The sequence below is a fragment of the Pocillopora damicornis genome, chromosome 2 (genome assembly GCF_964200805.1).
Source record: "Pocillopora damicornis chromosome 2, jaPocDami1.2, whole genome shotgun sequence".
NCBI lineage: Eukaryota > Metazoa > Cnidaria > Anthozoa > Scleractinia > Pocilloporidae > Pocillopora > Pocillopora damicornis.
Window position 1 is genome coordinate 23772347 of NC_142671.1, and position 16932 is coordinate 23789278.

Here is a 16932-nt window from a genome sequence, read left to right on the forward strand (position 1 = left end):
AAACATTTTTGCCGCGACCTGACGACGGCGACAATTGTGTTTATAAAAGCTAAGCCCTAGGTCTCCCGCGCACAAAAATCGTACTCGTATTCGTAGTCGGATCTGAACTGGGCCCTACTTTTACAGCTTGTTTGCGTTAATTTGTTGCTAATTAAATTCGTATGTAAGCGGTTGAGAAAAGACCTCTTTCTACCCAACGAACACCGACATCTTATTATGCTGATGGCAAAAATGTTTTCTCGTCTGCGGTGCGTCTGTAGATTTGGCTCTCCATGTCAGCGTTTATTTAATCCTTCTTCAAAGCGTTTAAGGGTAAATTTTGCTTCGACGGCTCACCTCAAAAGTCCTGTGCCTACTGTGGTAAGCCTTCGAGAGACAGAAAGTGATGGGACATTACATGTAACATGGAACGACAACAGAGTAAACCGTTATCCGTTTGTCTTCCTTCGCGACATCTGTCGATGCCCTGAATGCTTCCACGAGTCTTCACTGCAACGAAGATTCGATACAGTGGGCCAGTTGAGGATGGACATTCAACCAAAACGTGTCGATATTTTGCAAAGTGGTACACAAATTGCTGTCACTTGGCCAGATGAACATGTCAGTGTGTTTGATTCTGAGTGGCTCCACTCCCGGCGCTTGGCCGAGAAGTCGCAAGAAGCTGAGGCTAAAGAAGACCCAACGCTTAACAAGGCCGGTGTAATTTTTTGGAACGCTGAACAGGTAATTATGCGAATTGTGCTTATCGGAAAATAGTCTCCGTAATGGTCTACTCAGCTGTCTTCCTAAAAAAACAAAAAAATTTAAATTAAAAAAAAAGAAACTTCCCCTAAATGTGGCTCAAAAATTTTAGTTATGTTCAATCATCAATATTTTGATGAATCCTATCCCCCACACATTTTCGTTTGTTTTTTCTGGGAATTGGTAGTAAGAATTGCTCAGTCATTTCTGGATCGATACAGTGGAAGTTGTGATCATTCATTCAATGGATTTCAGTTGCCATAGCAAAGACAGATGTAGTGACCCCCCATTTTATCAATGAATTGCATTGAAGATATTGATATAAGTCCTTCTCAAAAATTTGAATAGAATCAGTTCAGTTCAGAGCCACCTTACCTATTCATGAATCCATGAATCATTTTGGGATTAGGGCAACAAAACATTCTGAGACAACTGCAACATATAATGGAACCTCCTTTCAGGGCCCCCCCAGGGGACCAGGGTTGGTGTGCTTTGTGTGATGTTTATGAAGACTTAGCAATAGAAATAATGTCTAGTTTGGAACTGGCTGAAGTCCAAGCAGGTGGATGATGTATTAAAAAACCATGATTGACATAGATCTCTGGTTAAGGTGTCTCCCAAATGGAGCTTTTAGGGGGGTCTTGAGACCCAAAAAAAGTGATCCTTTGTCCTGGACAGAGGTGTTCCTTCAATAGAGGTAACAAATACAAAGGTGGCATAAATATTTTTCTTGAATGAAAGTTTCTGCCTCCTGAATAGAAGTGTCCCATGACTATGAAAAGAGGTGTCCCATAAGAGAGGTTACAAGTTTCAGTTGTGCAATTGAATACTCCTGGTATTGATCATATTGATTATATGGTAGCTTCAAGACAAGATACCTCGTCATGACTTTCATGAGGTGATGGAAGATGACTACAAACTGTATGAGTGGTTGGTTTCACTTCATAGCTTAGGAATTGCACTTGTAACAAACACTCCTCTGCAAACTGGGGAATGCTTTAAATTGTGCAGTAGAGTTGGATTTTCAAAAACCACCCATTACGGGTAAGTTTACTCGTTATACATATATATATATATATATACAGGGCGTGAAATTGCGCCTAATACAGGCGCCAATGCGACTAAATTTTTCACTTTGGCGACCAAATCCTGAAAAGTAGCCGCCAAATTGGCGACTAGAATGCTTCATCATAACCATACCTAGAGACATAGTGAATAACGAAGATTTGCAAAGATAAATCCGCGGCAAACTTCCTCGTCAAGTTTGTTTCGAAAACTTAGCACATGCATCTCAATCGATAACTAGACGCCATCTTGGATTTAGGTGAGCTCGAACGTTGTATATCATCCATCCTAGTGTCCACTTTGTAGAACGTTGTAGAACTTAATTTGGAGGGTCTATCCAGGATTTACGGTCAACTCGCCGACGTATAAAATCGAGTAGAGACGTCGGCGAGTTGGTCCTCAATCCAATACAACTTATTGGAAGTTAAACATACAGAAAAGTAAACGATATTTAGTGAAAAAACACTAGCGAACATTGGTGAATATCAAACAGAAGCTTAAACATTGGTGAACATTGGTGAACATCAGGAATGACTATAACAGCTTAAGACGCGAACGAGTTATTGTGCGACAACAACACCGTAAAGACTCATCATGTCAATCGCTCAGATTTTTTAAAGAAAACTTGGCTTTCTAGACAAGATCTTTAGTAAAAAGCAATTCTTTTTATTTGAAACAAAGTTTAGAAGGATCTCAAGGCGAATAAAGCGAAGTAAACATCATCAATGACTCTAACAGCTTCAGACGTGAACGAGATATCTCGTTCACCAATGTTCACTAGTGTTTTTTTTACTAAATATCATTAACTTTTCTGTATGTTTAACTTCTAATAAGTTGTATTGGACTGAGGACCAACTCGCCGACGTCTCTACTCGATTTATACGTCGGCGAGTTGGACCGTCGGCGAGTTGACTGGATACCCTATCCAGAACGCTGATAGCGTAAAAAAAGGGTTTTTTTGTCTTTAAAAATGGCGAGCATTTTTTTTTAATTGGCTACCACTTTAAAAAATTTAGGAGCCAAGTGGCTATCAGAAAAAAAAATCAATTGACGAGTGACAGACAACTGACAAGTGTTTAGGTGCGAAACTCAGAGTAACAGAGAATCGATGCGTCCTCTTTGATTCTTTCACTTATATATACTCAGCTCTGCTACCACAGCATTGAGCACTTTATGCCAAGGCAGACTCTACCCCCACATTTATATATATATATATATATATATATATATATATATATATATATATATATATATATATATATAACTAACTGCAGACAGTACTGTTTCGGCCTTCTGGGCCTCATCAGTGCAGTGCTGATGCTAGGATGGAGGTAAGACCATATAGCCACCCCAAGTGATCTCACATATGTGGGATCATCTAAGCCATGCCAGAGTGCTCAAACTAGAAAAACTAGTGAGCATGCACTATATATATATATACAATTTTTTTTTCTCATTTACATTTATCAACCAAAGCATGGTAACATATATATATATATTTATGTTGCAATAGGGGGAAAAACAGAGAGACTATACTTTCATCCCTTCAAGCTCATTTCTTGGAAACAGGCTTGTAAGGATGAAAGTATAGTCTCTCTGTTTTTTTCCCCCTATTACAACATATATCATGCTCTACTTCTATGTATTGAGCACTGTAAAACAGAAAAATCAATACACAGACTTCCTATATCTCTCTCTCACTAGATATATGTAGTTATGTATATATATTTATGTCTGATGAGCGCTTAGGTGCAAAACTCAGAGTCAGAGAGAAAATCAATGAGTCCTTAATTCTTTGACTTATGTATACTTAGCTCTGCTACCACAGCATTGAGCACTTTATGCCAAGGTAGACTCTACCTCACATTCATTTATATATTTATGTATATATATATATATATATGTATATATGTATATATACACATAATATATATATAAATATTATGAGAGGAAAAAAGGACGTAACTACATTTCCCGACAAGCCTGTTTCGTGAATCGCTTCACTCTTCAGGGGTTTAATGAATAATAATTAAACCCCTGAAGAGTGAAGCGATTCACGAAACAGGCTTGTCGGGAAATGTAGTTACGTCCTTTTTTCCTCTCATAATATTTATTCTGCTCTGCTTCAACGTATTGAGCACTGTTCCACGCGAAAATCGACTTGCAGACTTCCTAATATATATATATATATAGTGAGAGGAAAAAGACAAATAAACTACCAGTTCATCCCTACAGACCTGTTTCTTGGTTGCCCACTCATCAGGGGATTTAATGAGAATAATCTTTACCATCACTTATATACAATATAATCTAATTTATGTAGCGCGAAATTTAACAGTTTAGTTGTTGCGTAGGAGGGCTTTGTTTCTGTGGCGGCAGGAAGACACGAGTTCGTTACATTTGTTTAGTGTTGATAGTTTGGGTCGGCAGATGATTAGGAATTTTTCTTTGATGCAGAGATTACATCTTTACTTGAGCTGTTGTACGGCGAGTGTGATGAGAGAATGCGCCTGGAAATAAAGTGTTCGATGTTGTTGTCTTTGAGGGTCCAGATGTGCTTGCTGAGTTCGGTGGAGTTTCTGTGTCTAGCATGGCGGAATGATGCGGTGTGGTTTCTGTATCTTGTTTTGAAGTCGTTCTCTTTGAGTCCGATGTACGTTTCTGTCGTGTTGTTGTCTTTGCGTGCGGTGTGGCTTGGTAAATTACTAATGGTTGCAGGCAGTTTCCGTCGAGCGGGCATGCGTTCTTTTGTCAGCAGTTGCATGTCTTGTTATATGTATATATACACATAATATATATATATATATATATATATATATATATATATATATATATAATATTTGAAGCAGTTCTATACTTATCTGAATTGGAACCCCTAATAACCTAGAACATAACTAAATTGCTGACAACAGAATAGCTTTGTAAAAAGAGCCTCAAAGTAACTGAGACTAAGAAATTATCAAAATAAATGTTGCACAAGCGGCCAAATCTGTCAGGAATGTGCAATCTGTGCGAACACTCATAAAATTCACTTCAGGACGCTGCTCACTTAGCTACGTATCAGTGAATAATTTTCAAAAGTTGTTGAAAAGGAAACATTTTGAACTTGTCGACCTTGACTGGACAAAAGATGCAAATTGCTCAATTTGATTAAGAGACAAGGTCTACTTTGTATGCCCCGTTCCAGATCTATTTTCGGAGTAATGCGCGTTTATTGCTAAATAGACCTCTAAGAGAGCTCTGGTAACTGATCCATGTGTTAAAAGGGGGGATGGACGCCATTGAGTCTTCAGAACATCGTGTAATGTTTTATCCCCCTACCCACTGGGTATGAGAAGGAAATGCCCAGTCTAAATTTGTTGTCTCTAATCAACGTAGTATTTGGCAACAAGCGTAATAATATAACTAACTGCGACTGTGTTCTAACTTGCAGCCATAGTACCGACGTACGGGCCAAGTTTGACGCTAACAACCTGGCTTATACCACAGACGGCATTCCTCTTCATGGTGACCTGCCTTATTTGGACTATCAGCCCGGGGTAAGTAAATCAAGGGAAAAAGGGAATAACATGTAAATTTATGACATCTGTTTATTCCAGGCAATTATGTCCAGCCCCAATCTGCTTTTGGGAGGCCAAAAGCTTTATAAAAATCTAAGTTAAAACGTCTTCATTTTAAACTCACTAGAAGCTTCGATATATCACTTGAACCTTATTGCACTCGTCAAATTTGAACTTTTTTTCGGTTAAACGTGAGAGGGAAAGCAACATTTTGCTTTTTTCTTCAAGGTACAACTTCTTCACTGTATCGAGCAGGTGTCGAGCGAAGGTGGCGTTAATCAGTTTTCCGACGGATTTCACGCTGCAAAGACACTGAAAGAAATTGACCCAGAGTCTTTCAAGCTGTTGTCTACCACTCCAATTCAATTCAGGGACCGTGGCAAGGACGTGTTTGGTGATTTTCACATGAAATCCTCTCATGCCACAATAGAGTGAGTTTGCTGTTGAAATGGCTCGGATCCACCTTAAATAGGTGTAGAAAGTAGGGTGGCTTCGAAGCCCTCTGAATTATCGATTATGTCTTCAAAAATAAAACTTAGGGGCTACGGAACTGGTGTCACTGAACGATAATGCCTTTGTGATCTGAACAAGATTCCGGAAGAGGCCGTCCTTTCAAAAGAAGAAGCTGAGGGGCTGTGTTTGTTTTCACCACTAACAGGAACACTAAACTTAAAAATAACATTGAAACTCTTATTGTGTCCTCAATGCGACGACTACACAGTAAACAATACAAAAGAATGACATTTTATCGAAAGCTGGGGTAACTCCAAAACAAAATCAAGGTCGACGTTCAAAAAGTACGATATTTCTTCTTCAGTATCACAATTTTTTTCCTTTTTTTTTGCTTTTCTCAGTTTTTGATTTGTCTCCTGTTTCAACCTTCTATGTGGCCCATATTTACAAGAAAGACGCTTTTGTTGCAGGTTGGATGACAATGGCAAATTGAGCGGACTCGCTTTAAACGATACTGCACGCGACTCCTTCATGAATCTTCCCCCGGAGAAAGCTGTGGAACTGTACGAAGCTTACCTCAAGTATGGTCGAATTCTCAGAGGTCCGATCAATCAAATAGAATATAAAATGGTGCCTGGTGATGTGATATCGTTCAACAACAAGCGCGTATTTCACGGTAGATCCGCCTTCCAACTCACCGAGACATCAGGCCGCTTCCTTGAGTTAGTTTACATGGACTGGGATACGATTAATTCAAAGCTGAGAGTTCTTACCAAACACTTTAATATACCATTCGGATTGTAAAAAAATTATATATAGTATATAGTAGTATATAGCAGTTAGTAGATTGTCGAATTGTAGAGAACACCTCCTTCTTCCCTTGATAAGTGGTATTTCTTGCGAGGCTTTCAAAAGCTATGGCACCTTGTACCAAATTTCGAACGTTACTCGGTAAACTATTTGATGCTAAAAATAGAAATTTATTGAGCATCTTTTTTTTCACGCTCAATACTCTTGACATTGCTTATCTCTGGAATTTCGAGGACACTTGTCACAGGTCTAGTTCATGAGTTGGCTCATTGGTAGTAACGTAGAATTTAGTGCAAAGTAAATGCTCGCTGGTTGTTAATAGGATAAAAGGATGGTAAGAACCCTTATTACTTAATTGTACTTAAGTGCCCCTTTTATACATAGAGTTTCGAACATCAAAGAACGTACTCTTCCGTAAACATTGAAATATTTGAATAGGAACTAACAGATATAGATAGGTGAAAACTTGAAAAGCGTTTCTTCAATGGTGAAGATTTGCAGAAGCGTTGAAGCCTTGTAAAAAAGAGTAGAAAAAGATCCCCAACTTCCTCGCTGACCTGTAATTCATAAAAAGGAAAAAATTACCATGCAGTACATACCTGACTCAAAACCTAGCTTTATGGACCACGGGAGATCCAAGCAGTATTGTTTACAAATTAACTTTCAACATGAAAATTTCTGTGGCCTGCAGAGGAAGGCTGTCGATTGCACACAAGAACCTGTCTTCTCGAAGAATCGACATCGCTGATCAAACTCTGAGCTTTGGATTTGTAACTTCTCAGCATTGCAACTGTCATATGGTGGGTCCTTTGTTTAAAAGACAGGAAAATAAAGAGAAAGATAACTGAAGGAAAAGACTAACCTAGTTGTAGCACAGTCCCCATTTGCCATCTTGTTTGAAATCAAACGTGGTCGAGCACCATTTCAACGTGTAGCCGTCCATTGTACAGTCGTGGTACAGTTTACGGTTGTACCGGAATGGAAAAACACAGCAATTTCCAGCTGAATTCCCGCCATGGGTGTCCACACCGCTGTCACAATCCTCTACGAAACACAGCAGGAAAAAAATAATTCATCCTATCTTAAATTGAGAAGTACAGACTCTCTGCTGCACTCTGCATAAATCACGTATCATATGGCATTGTAGTCTTGGAGAGCATTTCGTAAATATGTTGTATGCTCTATGAAAGTTCACGTGCTAGAAATTTATCAGAATTTCCAATATCGAGACATGTCGACCGACATCTGTATCATTTTAAAGCAATGTAAACTGTGAACGACTCACCGATTTTGCACTTGCTTGTGACTATATAATTTCCATAGTCATACACGGAACACTTCGCCACGTTGTTCCTGAAATCTGATTCAGCCACTTGGTTGCCGGGGTTCAGATGTACTCTCAAATAAAATGATCCGTGTTGGAAGTCCGAGCAGTCCACCCACTGGCAGTCAATTTTCCAGTTGTAAATGTCGTAACAGCCCGGAGAAATCCCCTGACCGCCCTCTTCAGAACAGTTAAATTTCTTGTCATAGCCTGGATCGCACATTGTGTCCTCGAGGCAGAAGCTAGCCTTGTGGCCTTGAGCAACTTTCTCTCCTGAATCCTTATCTTAATGAGATTAAAAATATATTAACTTTAATGCTCTACAGGAAGTACAATTCTTTTAAAATACCTCATTGCAACAAATCACTGACGGCTGTATTCCAAAATTGAAATTCAGAAAACAAACATCATGGAAGAAAAATTAAACTGTTTGGATTTTAACCTTCGTTCTTATAGTGTCAGATATGGCTTGAGACCAATCAAATTGTTGGATTTCAAAACCTAAGGGAACTATCCAAAAAACCCTTAAGCTCTCACGAGTAACCATTTCGTCCTTACAGAATCCAACAGACAAGTAATGAGAAGAGAGAAAAATATCAATTAACGGGGTGATTAGTTGATCCAATACCAAATTCTCCAAATTAGCATCATAAGAATTGTATGGCAGACAGTAAGGAGAATTACCATTAAGATCCTGGGAGATAGTGGATTAAACTTACCGATGAGATCATAAGTGGTGAAGGTCTCCATAGAGTGGTAATGCTTATGACACTTATGCCACTGCCACTCAGACTTGGGAAAATTTGGTCTGAAATCCGCCAATCCTTGATTTTCAATTTTGACACTGAATCTCAAAAGACGCCTTGAATGGTATCCTGGATTTCTGAAATTCGAGTAGAACAAATGGAATCTCGATCTGTTCATCTTTAAATCTAGTGGAAGAGGGAACTTCATTTAGTTGAGACACAAATGAAATGAATTCTCTATCAGGTAGCAAGTTTACTCTGAGACAGGTCGTCTACCTTGGAACCAAGGTAAACTTTAACTCGTAGTTCGACCTGAATTAAGGACGAATCACCTGACGTCTAATTTGTTCTCATTTTCAGTAGGAAAGGAAAGCTTAACATACCACTTACGCGTAGCGTCAACAAAGACCTCCTTGTAAGTATTCATGGAACAAATTTAAAGCGGTTGCCACTGCAGTTTATTGGTAGAAGTAGATGTAACTTCAGTGTGACCTCTCACTTTGTCATCAGTTTGATCGACTAGGTAGGTTTAGTATAATGTAAAAGCGACCAAGACGTTCCCGCTGTTAAAAGCCATTAGCCCATACCTTTTTGAGACGCGGACGGCAGCCAGAAGTTTAAAGGTCTCGCTCCTGATGCTCACTACACCTTTTTTGGTCAGCAAAGTTTGGTTTAAATGCTAAAACGACCTCACCGTCGATACATGAGCGTCAAAGCGCATCGGAATTAGTTTTATTCGTCTCCCAGTTCAGTCCGCGTCTCAAAATCGTTCGGGCTCTGCTTAAGTTCTCTAATGTCTTCGCTATCAGTGCCATTTCAGAGGGAAAACGCTTCTAAAGCCGTTCCAATCTTATGTAATTGTCTTCTGATCTCTCTTGTTTGAAAGCACGCAATGTTGAGACCGCCAATAACTTTTTTGTTTGTTTGTTTTCTGTTTGTTTTGTTTTCTCTTTTGATTTGTTAAACTAGGTTTAATTTTTACCGGATGTAATTAGCAGAGTCTGAAAGGCAGTTCTCTTCTAGAGAGCACCTCAAGTATTCCATAGGAATACTCTGCATCTTCATGTCTTTTCGTAGCAATTCCACATCAGGCACTATATCAGGGAGAGCTGTGGAAGAAAATGGAAAAAGGTTCTCGGTGCATAAACATCTGCTTGTCGGATCATGAAAACTAGCCAGGCAGAATTTAAAATGGCATCAACACCGCAGTAGCCTTTTTTAAAACCTTAATCTTATTTGTTGAAGGCATTTTGGCTTTGTCCATCATATTCTTTTAACTCTGTATTAAGGTTTCCGTGGTTTGGTGAGGTGGTTGTGTCAAAATACAAATTTTATTAAATATTGATCCTTCCGTTAGCGCGTGTTTTGGGGGAAACCAGCTGCAGAGCGCACCGTGCTTAGCCTTTCAGTCTTCTTTAGTCTTCGTTCTCTGATAAATTCTGCCTACTGCACAATTAATTTCTATTACTTCTTCCCCCTTCAACCACTCTTTACTCTGACTGACTGATCGGTTCTTGCTTACTCTGAGTTACTCTGGTCGACCAACTCTTACTCTGATTGACATTGATTACGAACTCTGTAGTACACGCTTTTATATTCACTATAGGCAGGCATGAGTAGGTGTGCGGGCCCACTGACCTTCGAAGATTAAACATTCGTTATCAGAACAATAACCCTTTCACAAGAAGCTTACAAATGTAAAATCGACTCAATTTAATATCCAATCAAACAAGTAATCTTTGACTGCCAAGGCCAAAACAAAAACTTTTATGTGGGTCCAAGGTAGAGTCAGTGGACAAACTGTGCAAGTCAACTAATGGAAGTTAGACGAGACAATTACCATAGGAAACTCAACGCGATAGCTAAAACCCAGTTATCTTCGAACTTTGAATTCAAATCGTGTTAACTACAAGCAAATCACTAAAATGTAAGTAACCCCTTAAATATTACACAATATTAAATTAGTCACGCCTTACCGTCAACACAAACGACGCCAGCTACTTTGCCTTTGCTGCTGCATTTGGTGTTCGCGAACTCGTCATGCTCGCAGTTGTAAATGGATATCGCGTCCACTCGACATTGAACTCCAGATAAAATGGCTGGAAGAACTTCTCCCCCAAAGTTACCTTCGATAACAGCTTGGCTAGCAAATCCGAGATTCAACTGTCGGCAAACTGTCATGGCTTCCTCTATTCCCCATCCATCAGCACAAACGGTTCCCCATTTGCCATCATGGAAGACTTCAACGCGACCCTCGGAAATGCTACCACCACCACTAAGCCTGATCTGTTAAAAGAGAGGAGCATTTCAGGCCTCATTAGGATGAAAAATTAGTTATGACAGCCAAAGAGCTTCGCTTGTCATTTTATCTTAAGGTATATGAAAAAAATCAAAGAAATTAAAAGTGACATCGAATAGCCAACGAATTTAAAACTTCCAAAATAACATTAAAACAATGAGTGAAGCCAAAAGAAATAGGCCGGATGGTGACAATGCAACCATCAATGAAATCCTAAGATCTAAAGTGGATCCTCGTCTATAAGTATTAGTTCATTTCCGTATTTTCATTGGATAACAATAGCGGTGTATTCGAAGTCGTTATTTCCTCGTTTTATAAATTGTTGTATTTTTACATAAATTAGGGAATTGTAATGATGGCCTCTTTTAAGGGCTGATGTTTCAGTAAAGTTTAATAACTAGTGGTAATTTTATTTAAGGGAGTTGCTTAAAAGCTGCCTTTTAGTAAGTAAAACGAAGTTCCACTCAGTGGTGCGGGAATCATTTACCTGGTGACCTTGAAGCTCTGGGGCGTGGCATTTGACGCCCGCATCTTCATAATGATCACAATTTGTTTTGTACCAGTCGTGGTGACGACACTGGGTTATACTACGCTCGCTTCCTTCGCAGCGAACATTATCGAGCATGATCTGTAACAAAAAACACCGTACACATCATAAAAAATATTTTTTTCCTGAAAATTGGCCTGTAAATGATCCCTCCTGAAATAGAATATTTCATGAAAATCAGGTAGGATGCAGAAGGAGCCGTTGAGATTTACTTGTTTTGGTGTCGTTGTTGTTACTGCTGTTGCTACTGTTGTTTATGTTTACGAGAAATTCATTCCTTCTGACGATTTCCTCTGTAACAACCATAGCGACCTCAAGCATCAGGAACAATTCAGTTTACTCTAAGATTCACTCTCTCGCGTTTAATCTCGTGCCCAGTCATGGTATTGTTGTTTGGGGACAAACATTCACTCCAACAGTACTCTTACTCTCGCCAAGGAGTGTAACTGCAACGAAATCTGAGCGAAACGCTGAAGGATCCAGAGAGTGGCCTGCAATGGACCGACAACCCACTTAAACAAAAACTGATGCTTATTGTCTCTTTGTGCTCATAACAGCGGAAGAAACGATGGCAAGTCAAAACTCCTCGGCTCCGTTGCAAACATTTCCTTTTTATCCAAGAGTGTAATTCTCAAAACTATCACATGTGATTTACAGAGTCAGTTATTATAATAGTTAAATTCAACTACTCACCTTTCCCACACCCTTGCCATAATGTGCTGCCTTCGTTGCTGCTGCCGCAGAACCGAATCCCAATGACCTGCAGACAATATTTGCTTCCTTAAGTGTCCAAAGATCATCACATACAGTTCCCCAAGACCCTTTGTACTTGATCTCTACGCGCCCCTCGGACATCTGGGCACCACTTCGAAGGCGAATGGAGTGTGGCTTGACGAGAAAAATACATTATGACCTCACTTTAAACAAATGAAGGTTGACATTGCATAAGGCTCTCCAATTACAGACTTTTCTTAAGACCCTTCCATACCCAAATAATAACAAGCTGGAGATTTTCATACATAATGCTTAAAGCTAGGTCTTTGTCCATGGAGTACACACTCGACTGCGTAATCTTGTTCACAGACTCTCTCTCCTTCCAACTCATTAGCGAGGGGAGAGGATGAGACACCCTGTAAAACTGAGGCTGACTATTCGAGCTTTTGATTTGAAAATCAACATAATTGGCTTAGTAATTATGGCCTGACCTTCTACTATAAAGTGTTGTGATCAACTAACCTTATCTTCTCGTCTCCTGGTACATTCAATCCTCACTGCCCCTCCCTCCTCACACTGCTTAGGTCCCCACCCTGAATGGTCACAAGACACAATCGATGACTCCCATCCTCTGCACGTCACCTGGTCCAGCCAATAGACGGGCTCCAAATCTTGGATGGTTTTCGTATGGGACTCGAGTTCCTCAGCGTCAGGAAATCCAAGCTGGCCGCACAGCACGTACGAGTTAAATTGAGTCCATTGAGAAGGACAAATATAACCCCACTTTCCCTCGTGCTCTACTTGGACGACACCTTCTGATATGTAATCATCAACAACTGGGCCTTGTAACCTGACTTTCAAGCTCAAAACCTGCGATGGACATGATGAGTTGTTACTCGAGTACATAGAGAAATGAGTGTAACTTGAATTACTGTTAACAGTGAACAGTTTGTAAGTGCTCATAGGCATATTTGTTTTTCTTTCTAACACAAACCCTAGGAGTGATCGATTAGCATCTAATCTTCCCTAAAAATGTCACCCCCGAATCACACATTAAGGTCACAAGAAAATAGGAAATGATTACCAACTAAGGAAGCTCTTGATTGCTTGTTAAGGCGTGGAGGGTGAAAATCACACGACCAAAAGCACTTTGTTATTCAGAGCCGATCGATTTAGAATCTCGGTCCATATATGTGATTATTTCTTACCTTATTTATGGATTTTGGTGGCTCCGCAAAAGTCACGCTGTCAGTCAAATCCAGTTTACAAACTACACCAGCCTGGTTATATCTACGGCAGTTGTGTTTCCCCCATTCCCTGTGCCCACACTGCTCGATAGATTCTTCATCTCCTCGACATCTGACATCGTCTAACCAGTAGTTGTAAGTTATTTGGCCAAATCTGTCTTGTCTTAAAAATGGAAGTGAATAAATGAGACACTTTCAGAGAGAGACGTTTCAGATCAAGCAACCTATGTAAGGTATTCGATAAATGCATTCGGTAATTCGTGCCAGTGATAATTATTTTGTTCGCTGATTAATATTCCATGGATTCCATCAGCTTTGATTGTCATGCTTCAAGAATATGACTTCTCTTAACTGGTGCTCCACTGCATAGGCTTGACAAAAAATAATGAGAGGCGCTAGATTTAAAAAATGATAATGCTCTCTACAATCCTGTTGATAAGAAGACATTTTGTAAGGCGCGAAATTTTGTAAGGCGCTGTTTTATTGAGCAGGAAAGCACAGTTCTTTGTAGAATTGTATTTAGAAATTACTGAGAGCGAACAAGGGCAGCTTACATGCGAAAAAAAAGCGGCCTTTTGGAAAAAGGGTCATAAACCAATGCTTTCATTCGACACATGCTTCATTCCTGTATCGCTGCCCTTGCCTTCAAAACAACAAAATATAGCGAACATACAAAGAGCTGTTCATTTATCTGGTTTCTGAGCTCGAAACACACCCGCTCTTTTACAACAAATGATTGAAAAATATGAAAGCGAAAAAAATTCTTCCTACAACTGTTTTGTTAAAAACAAATTTAACAGAAACCCAATTCCGGCATATACATATCCCTGGCGAGTTTACAAAGGAAGAGAAAGACAAACTTCTTCCAGTGGACTCCTTGCGGGGGAGGATGAAAGCATCGTACTTCCGAGCTCTAGCATATCTAACTAAGAACGGAATTTTCGAGTAACGGTTTCAAACAATAAACAATGAACAAAGTTGGTATGCTTGGTATGTTTGAAAAGCATGGTATGCTTCCGGTATTGCCGGCCTGAAAAAAGAGCCGCTAGATAGAAAATCGGTTCTTTTTTTTTTTTTAACGTCAACATGATGACGTAACATGCTATATTTGAGCAGCGAATAAGGGCACACTGAAAACCGAAACCACAAACCACATTTAGTTAAATTGACGGAAACGCAAAGCACCTGATGACTGACTTAAAAATAAAAAGAAAAGAGAAATTGAAGGAAGGCCGGTTAGAATATTACAAAGCATAGCTTTTTCTTTCTTTCTTGTCTTTTTTATGACCAAAAAGTATTCTGAAGACTTTTTTAAGTTCAACTGTTGATAAAAGTACAAAAAAATAAACCTGACTCGATCCATCCAATGAGAAGTATGAAACGATTCGCGGAGGAAATGAGAAAGTAATCTGTGCCATGATTGTTTTGAATCTACAGAGCAGCTGGAATGTCTTGATTAAAACAATAGGGCGATTGTCCCTATCGCGTAATGGCGCGAGATTTTATAACGTACTATATAAATAAATAATAAATATAATGTAAGCTAAAACTGCTCGAGACACTAACGTAATCGGAGAAACCCTAGGTGCATGTGGTTTTGATGTACGATAATTAGTCTGTTCATTGAGTTTGCATGCTTTAGCCGGCGTATCTACTACATTATGTAATAATTTGTTTCTAGAAAGGAGCTAAGACAATTCGACTTCCAAGATCCAAGGGTGTAGGGTGAGGTAGAGAATCTCGTAGAATGAGGCCGAACTTTCGAAAAACTAGAGAAATATGTACTTTATTAAAAGAAATTGATGTAGACTGTAGTTTCATCTGAGGAAAGAAACCTCGAGTAAGGTTAGTGGAAGCAAGAGTACGACTGCAAAAATATTTTGCGCGTCATAAACACAAAAACGGAGAAATAGAACACTGTGAACAGTTTAAACACGAGATATGTTATGAGGTGTCGACACGATCACTTGAAATTCGATTCGCTGGGACGTGAAATGAAAATTACACTTTTTTAGCCAGTGCTGGTTTGCATGGTGTCAGGAGAACTTGCTCAACAAGGATATATCTTCGCAAGCACTACTAAAATCCTCGAAATATTCAGAAACCATTCTTTGCACGATTTGAGTAATAACAAACCCGCAGACAACTTAGGTGGAAAACAATTGTGCAACTAACCCTTTTGTGTAGCGCAGCATGTCTGGAAACCCAAGCATTCGGCATACCACTCTAGCTGCGTATTTGTTCCATCCATGGTCACATACTGCTTTCCACTGTCCATCATGTTCAATTTCAACCCGACCTTCGTGCTGATGCTTCCCTCCTCTGAGGCGAATTCCAGTCAAAGCACTAGTAACGCCGGCGAGCAGAAGAACTACCCATGTATACCGTAACAGCGCCATATTGTATTTGGTTGAACTCACCACGATACAAACGAATACAACAGCGATTCGTGGGTCAATACGGTGTGATATGTTGGCCTAATATCAAGGAAAGAATTTTGTTATGTTGGGATACGCCTTCTTTAATGAAAATGTGCGAATCCAAAGCGGAAATTTGGAGTCTCGGAAACGCACAACCAAAGAAAAACCTGCACGATGAAGGTTTTCCTTGGCTGGCGCCAACCGCGCGTGACAAACGACAGTCGTACGAGAGGCCCTAAAATGAAATTGGATACGTCCCCTATCAGAAGGCACTTGAAGGATCAGAAAACAATCACTCACTCATCAGACCGGGAACACAGCCATATGGCAGTGAATCTTTGGATATTGAGCTAAGAAGACAGCCTTAAAAGATAAGAAAAGTTCTCACAACCATTAAGTAATCCTTTTAAAGTCAATGCTTTGTCTCCTTCGCGTACCTTATCGCGTAATCTTTGGCCCACAATTTGCCCATAAAATGGCGGGGTGGAAACGGCCCAAATAGTCCTTTTAGAGTAAACATTGAGAAATAACTCCTTGTAATGGTTGTTGTCAAGATACAGATTTACAACTCAAAGCTATTGAAAATAGAAGGTCGTTCTCTAAAAAGTTCTTCCCAATATGCGAGTGACTTCCCACATATTCATTTGTGCCCTCTTCCTTAGGGCCTGTACATGCTCATTTAGAGAGAACCTAATCTAATCATCAGTAAGTAGATAATCACTTTCAGATGGATTTAAGAATCTTGATTAAACTCTTAACAATCTTTCAGAGCTGTGTTCGTGCTATTTTCGATGCTTCCTAAGTGGGTTCTCTGTTCTTCCCGATACAACATCAGGTTCTTGGTCTGTGTGATTCACTGACCTCGTGAGCTGGGGTCAAATGACGGTTAATTGATTCCTCGCGTGCTACGTGAATGACACTAACACAAAAACCTTTTATTGAGACATAATCCCTGCTCAAGTGAATGATCAATGTTTTCACCTTGTTTTCCAATGATATCAGACAA

At 39.6% G+C, this 16932-nt stretch overlaps 2 protein-coding genes across 2 annotated transcripts; one reads left to right on the top strand and one right to left on the bottom strand.

The window, feature by feature from the left end:
• Positions 1-74: 74 nt before the first annotated feature.
• LOC113669897 (gamma-butyrobetaine dioxygenase) lies at positions 75-7478 on the top strand. The gene is made up of 5 exons (XM_027186017.2): positions 75-723; positions 1604-1785; positions 5240-5345; positions 5595-5797; positions 6290-7478. Exons 1-5 carry the CDS (start codon positions 217-219, stop codon positions 6621-6623), a joined length of 1332 nt encoding a protein of 443 aa, XP_027041818.2. The 5' UTR covers positions 75-216; the 3' UTR covers positions 6624-7478.
• LOC113669806 (lysyl oxidase homolog 2B) lies at positions 6586-16693 on the bottom strand. The gene is made up of 11 exons (XM_027185915.2): positions 15682-16693; positions 13468-13669; positions 12782-13129; positions 12239-12433; positions 11486-11626; positions 10676-10985; positions 9682-9808; positions 8673-8836; positions 7915-8238; positions 7492-7673; positions 6586-7186 (listed from the first exon to the last, which is right to left on the bottom strand). The coding sequence occupies exons 1-10, from the start codon at positions 15903-15905 to the stop codon at positions 7492-7494; spliced, it is 2217 nt and encodes a 738-aa protein (XP_027041716.2). The 5' UTR covers positions 15906-16693; the 3' UTR covers positions 6586-7186.
• Positions 16694-16932: the final 239 nt, after the last annotated feature.